The sequence below is a fragment of the Tripterygium wilfordii genome, chromosome 8 (genome assembly GCF_013401445.1).
Source record: "Tripterygium wilfordii isolate XIE 37 chromosome 8, ASM1340144v1, whole genome shotgun sequence".
Taxonomy (NCBI): Eukaryota; Viridiplantae; Streptophyta; class Magnoliopsida; order Celastrales; family Celastraceae; genus Tripterygium; species Tripterygium wilfordii.
The window spans coordinates 11,673,583-11,684,432 of NC_052239.1; the positions used below are offsets into that span (position 1 = coordinate 11,673,583).

Consider the following 10,850-nt stretch of genomic DNA (forward strand, 5'->3'; position numbering starts at 1 on the left):
CTAAACTATGGCCGGCTTAAGTTGATTGGTTATGTTAGTCGGGATTGTCTAGCTCTCTCTATGTTTGCGAATGTCACATTGCGTTATCTTTCTGCATTGGGACTCATCCCAGGTTTCACTTGACCTGTGGAGGTTGGAGGAGCTTTCATGTGACTCAGAGTTTATCATGGATAACTAGGTGGGTTGCACGGGAAAAAAAAAAAAAAAAGTGTTTCAAAGCCTATCACGTTTACAAGATTCTTGACATTGTCCATGGAAATGAACAATCCTTGGTATGCGCAAGACATAAAAGTAGTACTGAGTATTAATAACCACAATATTTTATACTAACTACTGTTCATTAATTATAAAATTTAATGTTGCTACCAAATTCATAAAATTGTTGTAGATGCCAAAAGAAAATAATAAATTATTTATGAGCACTCCCAAATATGTAGGAACACAATTTCTAATTTAAGTTATCCATGAATATCAGCTGTACTTTGCCCCATATAATACCTTATTTTGGTTGGATAATGTGAAATAATTTAATATCTCAAAAAATATGGTCAAACAGAATTTAATCCAAGTCTTTCAATAATTAAACCCCATAGATTTCATATGATGCTTAATTGCATATTTACTTTAGGGAAATCAGTCTAATGGGTCGGTTTGAAACTTGTTTGCCCTTAATGACAAAGGTTCTTCCATGAATATTAGACCAAGAAAATAAGGCGGAAAGTGTTCATAAATGGATTTAATACTTTTTTTTGATAACCAAGAATTACACCACATAATTTGTTTTAGTGGGAATAAAACTCTGTGTCTTTTGTGAATTTGACCCCTAAGATATTCACTGCTAAACTATCATTCAAATGGTTAATGGATTCACGACAACAGTTAAAGCAAAAAAATAAGGGTTTTAAATCCATTTTTTTGGTAAGCAAGAATCATGACATCATATAATTTGCTTTCAATGGGAATCAAAATCCGTGTCTTATGTGGATTTGGCTCTAGAAATAAATATTCATTGCTAAACTATCACCCAAATGGTTAATGGATTCACGACAACATTCGAGGCAAAAAATAAGGGTTTACAGACAATGAAGAGAAGCATCTATCGAATAGTATTTTTTATCAAATGGGAAAAAGAAATGGTTGACATTGTGCTAACCAATTCACACTAGCTTTTGGTATAAAAATTTTACTTAATCGAATTAATTAATTGATTAATTAGCTAAGCAGGTGGAGTGATGACTAAAATGATTCCAAATCGATCACTATCGTTCACATGGTAACCCCATCTTGGTCGGCAGATCGATTATTACTCATTACATTTAAATATTATCGTTGATCTTTTTTTACTAATGAAGTAGAGCTTTGGATTGGCCTGCCATGGAAGACATGAAAATGGGTACAACAATCTCAAACCACTTTGAAGTGTATGTTAGTGTTTCTTATATCGTAATAACTCGGGAGGTCTTGAGTTTGATTCTTATTGGGAATAATATCTTTATGGTCATGCATTGGATTTTGATCCAACTAATTATCCTGTCGTCAGATGAGAAATTTCTTTACGTACGAGCATGACGACTTGTAAGGTGTCGTTCTCGATTACTGAAAAAACTTTAGTAATTTAAACAAATTGTTAATTTCAAAAGTATAATCGGACTGATTCATTGTTTTGTTTATTGAAAATGGAGAGTGTTGATTAGTAAGATAAAGCTATTAATTAGTATATTAGTTAATTGTTGTAGCATTAGCACCAAAGCTGCAAGGGTGTTTCCTAAAGCAAGCTTTTGGTCTAGTTTTCTTCTCTCTAAAGGGAAGACTATGCTTCTGTTGAAAATCCAACTAATTATTAGCTTTCACCACATTCAACGTTTAAAAAAAATGTTTTAATTGATCAAACATTGATAATGCCAATCCCTCAAGAAGCTCAAATGCTTTTTTAAAAAATCCTTGCAATACATGATATCATGATTAATTCAGAGTTTTCCTATTTTGGTTCATTTGAACACAAATGCTATATGTCAATTATCCAATAAAAATTGGGCCAATTATTTCCTTTATGTTAAGAAACATAAATCGACTCTCGTCCAAACTTGACTATCATTGTAAGATACTATCCGATATCCCAAGTCTAAGCCCAACCCATCACAGGGCTTTTCAAGATCTTCAGGGGCTTACTACTTCAAAACGCGTGTCAAGAAAACTCATGTTCTTATACATTTTCATTATATCTTTATTTTAATAGTGTGAGAATTTTCTCAACAAATCTCTCCCTCACTTGTGGGTTGGGGTCAAGCCCACCAGACACCAAGTGAAATAAGGTGCCACACATGTAAAACCCACATTCCAGCTAAACAACCTCCATCTGATACCACTGTTAGGAAACACCAATGAACTCACTTTCTCAAACTATTGTAAGATATTGTCTGCTTTTTCAAGTTTAAGCCCAACTCATCATAGGCTCCAAGGAGCTTCTAGCTAGGATTCACGATTTTAAAACACGTTTTACTGTTACTGAGTCAAGAAAAATCATAGAGTAAAGCCCATGACGGCTTTAATATTGATAGTTTTTCAGAGTTTTTTCTCCTTTAGATAAATCTTGTTTTGTAATTATAAAACATGAGCAACTAGTTTATGGAAGTCAATACCCAATTGGGACCTGTATTATACATATGAATGATATTACAAAATATATACAAGGAAAAACTATAGGGAAATCATTTGGTGATGACTGATTAAGACGACTTTAGTATTTAATTTAGAAGACAAGTAGTGGGGGCAACATTTTACAACGTTATAGAAAATGATGTGGTTTGTGGATTCATATGTAAGTCATAACCATGACTTTTGTATTGATGTTATTATTCAATAGACAATACTTTCTACCTTATTTTGGTTTCTTATATATGCAATTGCACTATCAATATTAGTTTATAGCAAAATATCATGGTGGTTGTCTTTGTTAGAGAGAGAGAGACATGATTGCCCCACCCCCCTACTCCTTTGATTCTTCTTCATCCAATCACCAACTTTAATTGTTTTTTCAAATACAACTTAATATTCAACTACATTAATTTACTAAGAGGAGGGATATAGATTATATATAGAAGACATTTTGGTCTTAAAACTAATTATGCCATGAATTAAAAATATGATATGGGTGATAGATTTGGCAGCCGCAATTGTTTTCACCTTAAGAAAGAATATAAGTTTGACACTCGTCACGTTAAAATGATGAGGTGGGTAAATCTTGTAAGACAAACTTTTTTTAATCGAGAACAACATTGTATAAGTTTCTTCTTTGGATATCCGATATGAACTTAAACTCGGGTATGTGAGCGGAGATTTCTCATCACAATGAATCTTGTAAGTAAGATAATTCTATTTCTGAAAAAGGAGGAAGTGGATTAATTCAAATTTATATAGAGGGGGGATGACAAGAGAATAAAAGAAAATGAGTATTTTATTATAGAAAAAAACACCCCTTATTAATTTCATGCAAAATTTAAAAGCTTTTGTATTTTAAAATTTTGAGACCAAAAGAAGATGTGTACATATATAGCTGGTGTGGGGCATAGACAGAGCAGCAAATGGCGGGGGGTTTCATGGAATTCAGGGCAGAAGAATGCATACAGAAAGTGCACAGCGCGCACACACGCCTCCACACAAGTGGATCCAGAAGCTAAGGCCTGTGTGCATATATATAGGTATCGATAACAGATGTCTTAAGGACACTTATTAAAGATTGACTACAGTATATCACAGTATGAGATGTGTTATGAACACTCGCTCATCTAATTTGTTTTAAACTTGAAATACATATATTTTTCAGATTGTAATGCATATTTTTCATTATTATTTTGTGTGTTAAGACACTCATTATCATATATATATATATATACACACACACAGACGTTTCCTCCTCCAATACTATACATAAATAATAGACATCGCCTCACTCTATTCTTCAGTCTTCACTTATACTACATCTAATTAGCTTCTCCAGCTTTTGAAAGAGCACTCGTGCTGATGCTGGTGCTAGCTGCCTCTTTTTCTGCCTCATCAATTTATTAGTCAGAGTTTGTCTTTGTCAGCGCGCTACCCACGCCTGCCTTCCTTACATTTCCTTCTCCTTCGCTTCCTACTCCTTCTTCTCTGTCATATATATATATATATATATACACACACACATGCGTGTGCATGCCCACACGCATTGGTTTGCCATTCAACAACATACAGCACCATTCACTATGTAGTCAAACCTCACTTTATTATGATTTATTTCTCCCAAAAAAAAGACCCCTTACTTTATTAATAGAGTCTTGTTAACTAATATCCTAAGAGCAATGGTTAAAGATTCATCACTTAAGACAATAATTAACGATTCACCACGGTTTGTCATATATGTGTGATTACTTAACACTCTCTCATCTAAATTTTTAAATTTAAAATATCTTTTCGAAGAGAGTTTTTTCAATCTGCTAAATATTTTATATCATTTATTCAATGTCTTAAAGGCAATCGATAACATTTCCCTTATTAATATTGGTTTTTTCTTTTTTATTTCTTATTTTGTTTTCGTTTTGCCCATACGATATTCTCAAGAAAATTGGCTAGCTAGGCAAAATATAGTCATGCCACATCATTTATTTACTATCTACGTGTGTGGGTGGGGATAAGGGGAACTCCAATTCTCTATTAAAATCATGTTAAATCATGAATTAAAATGTGTGATTGAGTATTTTGATATTTATAATGTTATAATATAATAGATTTTGAAAAAAATTCTAGAAACTAAAATTTAAACTATAAACCCTAAATCCTAGGTTCTAAACCCTAAAAATTAAAAATTAAACCCTAAACCCTAAATTCTAAGTTTTTTTTTGGTAAGTCCCTAAATTCTAAACTCCAAACACTAATTCCTAACTCCTAAACTCTAATATGTCATTTTCAAAAAGAAAATTCATGATTTAATATGAGTTTTGGAAGAGAATTGGAGTCAAAATTGGAGTCCCTCCCATCCCGTGTGTGGGTTATATATATTCTCTGCATTTTCTTTAATTGGACAGTACCACTTATGGAAATATTATTAGTGTCCATTTTGGTGGTGTCGCGTCTCTATCAATTCATGATTGATTGATAGTAAATAATAATTATTGCCTCATATCTAGGGTCTCACTAGCTACTATTTATTCCATGGATTTTCTTTTGTTTATAGATTTTCCGCTCCGTTTGCTAGAACGGAAAATTTAATTTTCAATGCTAGCGGAAATATTGTAGAAAAAAAGTTAAGTTTAAAGCTGTGAAATATACTGTGAAGTGTTTGGTGAATTAAAAGTTGGCCTTTGCAGAAAAATTGTGGAATAAAAGTATTATAATATTATATTTTTTGATTTTTATATTAAAATTTGTTATTAAATTTAATATTAGATGAATATAATAAATATAATTTTATTACAATTTATTTTATTAATAAAATAATTAATTTTTTAAAATTTATATTTTAAAATAATGTTGTTAATAATTTAATCTTAAATTTAATTTAATAAATATGATTTATTACTTAAATTTTAAAGAAAAATGAATAAACTGTTATAATATATTAATAAAGAATTTATTTGAGTAATATATTAATATAACTGTGGACCCCAATTGTTTTTAATAAAAAATAATAATAAAGTATAAAGATATGTGGGGCCAGTGTGGGCCCCACGTTTACTTTTTGAAAAAAAAAATACAAAGTGGAAACCGTTTTATAAGCTCCCATTGGGAGCTTATAAAAACTCCAACGGATCCGCTGTGTCGTTTGGCACAACGGAAGCCGGAAGCGGCTCCGTTAGCGGATCCGCTCCGGTTTCTGCTGTGCCAAACAGGCAGTTCATTCTCTCACCGTAGGATTTAATTGCAAGATTAACTTGTTTGTGAGAAATTAATAAGTATTCGTTTTGACATTAATTAATAACTTGTAGAGAATCGCAAGTAATTTAGATGATACTCATATATGTGACATATCATAAAAATCTCGAGTTCGAGACTTTCTATTCCTTTCCCCCTCCTATGTACGAAAAAAAAGTGTGTATATTATATATATGAGACAGAAACGACAACTCTCTCGACTCACAATCTCACATTCACATATGCATCTCTCAAGTCTCGAATTATATACAATCTGTTGTCGGCGTTTAGTTTTCTCGTCTTCGAACCCGATTTCTCTAGAGTCTAAGTTGACCCTCCACTGAATATGAGTCAAGCTCGAGGGTATTTTCAATCTTGCGAAAAATAGTTAAAACAAGAAAACATGTTACAATTATTATTTATCTATTTTGTAAACCTTTTATTTTTAGTATTATTTTTTTTTTATATTTTCATAGGTATAATTAATAGATAACTAAAAAAATTATGGATTGCTGCCATCGAACCCCGCTTAGCCTTGCCTATCGTTATATAAAATCATGTCTCCGCCCATGGTGACTCCTCTCATATTATGTCCTAACTTCGCTCCTGGTCAGTATATATAATCAACGGTTTGCATATAATAAGCTTATTAAAACAAATTAAACTTTTTTTTTGTCGTTTCAAACCTAAATATTTGTCAATAATTTTACAATTTTCTGTGATGATAAATCATAAATACGATCCCAATTAAACAACTTTTTTTTGGTTTTCCCCAGCCAAGTCCATGACTAATCCTCCAAAGTATGATCGGGCGTAAAAAAGACGGTGAATATGATCCCAATTAAAAAAACCTTTGATGAGCAGGAAATAGCAGCGAGCTGGGTGAGTGACACGTGTAATTTATGATAAGGAAAGAGTGGGACCAGGAAAGGTAAACATCAACATCACTCACATACTTTAACCTTGATGAGAATGGGGGACAGAGAGAGAGAGGGGGGGAAGGTCGCTTTCGTTTTCCGAGAATCCAGAGTCGCCCTTAAGACACGCCCGGCTCTCCTGACCCTATTTGTTCGGGTGGGTCCACTTGTATTTCCCATGACCTACACATGCACCCACTCCACCTCATTAAATGTCCATGTTTCCTCTCTTAATAACGGAAATGCCACTTGCCTCCATAATCGTTTACCCGACCCACATCACAGCAACTTCAAAGCAAAACAACCATGTTTGTAACGCACGGTCTTCTCTCAGACATCAGTTTTGTTTTTTTTTTCCTTGTCCTCCATAAGTTCAAAATAACGCTCTACATATGCACTGATCGAACTCAACTACCCTAACCATATACTAGGTAAATTAACGAGCATTGATTGGAGAAGACCCAAAGCACAAAAGGAAGGAATTTTAAGGTTCTCCATTTAATGGTTTATTTGGTGATGTCCCTTTTGAAGTTAAGCTCAGAGTGAGTGGAAGAAGAGAAAAAGAGAAACAGAAGTAGCAGTAGGAATTATAGTGAGGAAGACGAAGAAGTGAGAAAGAGGGGAAAAACATGGGGTGGTGGTGGTGTTGTTTGAGAGACAAAAAAAGAAAAGAAAGGAAAAGGTAGGACTCGCTTTTCATGGATATATAGGGGTTTCCATTATTAACTATAAAATTGTAACTATAATTCACCTTCAAAATTATGTTAAATTGTAAATTAAAATGTATTATTGAATAATTTGGTGTTTATAATGTTATAATATAATAAATTTAAAGACAAAATCTAAATCTTAAACTTTAAATTTTAAATCTCAACTTCTAAAAATAAATATGTCATCTAAAAATTTATGATTTAACATGATTTTTGAAAGAAAATTGTGACTAATAATTGAAGTTTGTTCCAGCTCACTTTTCACCATTCATGCCGTCATGCGCACACTCTGTGTTTTATAGTTGTTACCAAAAATTAAACCCATTAAGCACTTTGACCTAACCCTAACCCTAACCCTAACCCAAAATCCAAACCCCAACCCCACATGATCACCTCTTCCAGTTTTAGCCTCTCTCCCTCTCTCTTCTTGCACTTCTTCTCTCCCAAACTCTCAACAACCAAACTTATCATCTCCATAGACAAAAACCAACTTAATTTCTTCACTCATCACATGAGTTTGTAGTAGTAGTAATAGTAGGGAGAAAGGAAAGATGATCACTTGATTCATGTCTTTCAGCTGAAAATTTGGTGACTGGTGCTTAAAAGGCCCACCCTTTTTTACTTGATATCTAGCTACTATAATCCACCCATAGAACAATCACCCCAAATCTCTCTCTCTCTTCTCTACCACTCTCTCAGTTGTTCAATTCACTAACTAGAGGAGATATTAACCATTAGAGTAAAAGATGGATCCAGTTACAGCACGTGGTCGTCCTCTTCCACCTCCTTTCCATGCTAGAGATCTCCATCTACACCATCACCATCAATTCCAACAACAAAATTCCGAAGAAGACCAAATTGGCAATGGTAGCTTGAACCGTGGCCAGAAACGAGATCGCGAAGACATGGCCGCCACCACCAGCAACACAAGCATCTTTGATCAAGCCAAAGAATTGGTCCCTTCAGGGAGCGGCGAAGGAGGAGGAGAAGGAGGAGGAAAAATGTCGCGAAGACCACGAGGCAGGCCGGCCGGGTCCAAGAACAAACCAAAACCACCAATCATAATCACAAGAGACAGCGCCAACGCTCTAAGATCCCACGTCATGGAGATCACCAACGGATGCGATGTAATGGAGAGTGTTTCAACTTTCGCGAGGCGGAGACAGAGAGGGGTTTGTATTTTGAGTGGCAATGGAACTGTCACTAATGTCACTCTAAGACAACCAGCTTCACCCGGTGCTGTTGTGAATCTCCATGGTAGATTTGAGATTCTATCACTTTCTGGATCCTTCTTGCCTCCTCCGGCTCCACCAGCCGCCTCCGGATTGACTATTTATTTGGCTGGTGGGCAAGGACAGGTTGTGGGAGGGAGTGTGGTTGGGCCGTTAGTGGCATCCGGCCCGGTCGTTGTTATGGCTGCTTCGTTTGCTAATGCCGCCTATGAGAGGCTGCCGCTGGAGGAAGATGAGGGGTCGGCTGTGCAGATTCCTGGGAGTAGTGGGCCGTTAGGGTCTCCGGGAATCGCCGGACAACATCAGCAGCAACAGCAACAACTATTACAAGATCCAAATAGCGGTTCTTTACTTCATGGGTTGCCACCAAATCTTCTAAACTCTGTGCAATTGCCGTCTGAGGCTTATTGGGGCGGCACAGGTCGCCCTCCTTATTAATTTAAACGTAAACTATGCTTCTTCTTTTTTTCTTTTTTTAATTTCCCTTAATAGTTACGACTTCATCACTATCACTTCTTCTTCTTTATTTATCAATCACTGGCCTCTTCATTCTTCTTCTTCTATAAGGTAGCTTAAATATTTGATGTTCAATATTCCATATCCAAGATCGGTGTTGATCACAGATTGAGTTTGATTGAATTGGTTGGGTATTCTTGTTTTGCTTTGATTTAGCTAGGAATGAAAGATGGAGTAGCTATTTGTTTGTTGCTGTTCCGGTAAACTACTTATGTCTCACAGTATTATATATTTGTTGATTTACTGAAGGAGTTTGGGGGGAGGGGGGGGGGGGGGTGGGTGGGTGTGGAATGAGGCGCAGCAATCATTTATTTCCTTATTTTCTTTTGAACTTTGAATTTAAAATTTTATTGTTAAGTCTTATGTTTTGTACTGGTTCAAGTGAGCTGCTTCTGCTTCTAATGTTGGTGGGGGAGGGTGTGAAGGATGATGAATTGAAACTCAAAACAAGTATGTGTATGATATGGGGAGGTAATGGGCAACAACGGGTCATTGACTGAGAGGGTGAACTTGACTGCGGTAACTCAACGCAAGCAGGAGGCTCCTAACGTGTGCTGATGCCTCCACCAGCCAGTGAATTGTGGAAAGCACTGGCACTGCCTGCAGAGATGAATGAATGAAGAGAGATTGGGTGGTACTGGGTTGCATGCACGTGCACCAGCTCCTCCTGCAGAAAGTTCCTTCTCGAGGCAAAAAAAACAACTTCACTTGCATATAAAGGTGACTCCAAACTGCACCAAACCAGGCCAGACAAACAGACCTCAAGCGTTAAAGTTGTCTTTCAAAACTGTTACCAGAGAAAGTAGAGAGGTTGAAGCAGTAAATCAACTGGCAAAGCAAAGGCAAGTTATTATTACTATAAAAACAGTTTGTTTTGATGCTCACAGTTGAAACCCTAGATGTACTTTTCTTTCAAGTGCAATATACCTTCCTTCCTTTCTTTCCTTCTTCTCTCCAGCTAGAGTTTCAAGAGCAACATTCTAGCTAGTAGGAAAATTTTCTTTAATCCTAGCTTGTGTAGGATTTTGTGACTAAAATTGAATTTCCCATTTCTTGTTGGGCTGATATATATATATAGACACAATATTATTACTTCAATGCATTATTCTTGGATTGTATGGCTTCCTGATCTTAATACTTCTTCCAAGCCTTATACTAGTTTTGTGCATGTATCTGCATAGATTGTTTTTGGTATCGGATCTACTCATTCAAGTTGTATAACACAATAAAGTTGGAAACACAATTCATATTCATCCATCCCTTCTAGACATGGCCATTAACATCATCATTCGAGTCTTATCCTAAATTATTTGCTATCGGTTCTAACTGAGAAAAAAATCAACATGCACTTCTAGCGACAGTGAATTAGAAAATTAATTGCCTATTTGATTAAATTTCATTAGAGCCGTTTTGCTTGTCCATATTTTGTGATTACCTAGTTTTTGTGTTTTTTTGTTTTTGGATATAGAGCTTGTGATACAATCATATCATGCTTTCACTTTACATTTGGTCGGTTTCCTTTACAAGTAAGTTTCTAATCCTGTGAATAGGCTTTTTATATAGTAACATCATGCATGTCACCTAGGCTA

At 35.2% G+C, this 10,850-nt stretch overlaps 1 protein-coding gene across 1 annotated transcript; it reads left to right on the forward strand.

Moving 5' to 3' along the window:
- Positions 1 to 7,855: 7,855 nt before the first annotated feature.
- LOC120003365 (AT-hook motif nuclear-localized protein 22) lies at positions 7,856 to 9,516 on the forward strand. The gene has a single exon (XM_038852324.1). It carries the CDS (start codon positions 8,260 to 8,262, stop codon positions 9,181 to 9,183), a length of 924 nt encoding a protein of 307 aa, XP_038708252.1. The 5' UTR covers positions 7,856 to 8,259; the 3' UTR covers positions 9,184 to 9,516.
- The last annotated feature ends 1,334 nt before the right edge of the window (positions 9,517 to 10,850 follow it).

Bases quoted from the DNA above. Each gene is read 5' to 3' on its own strand.
- LOC120003365 (XM_038852324.1), top strand. From the start codon at position 8,260: ATGGATCCAGTTACAGCACGTGGTCGTCCTCTTCCACCTCCTTTCCAT.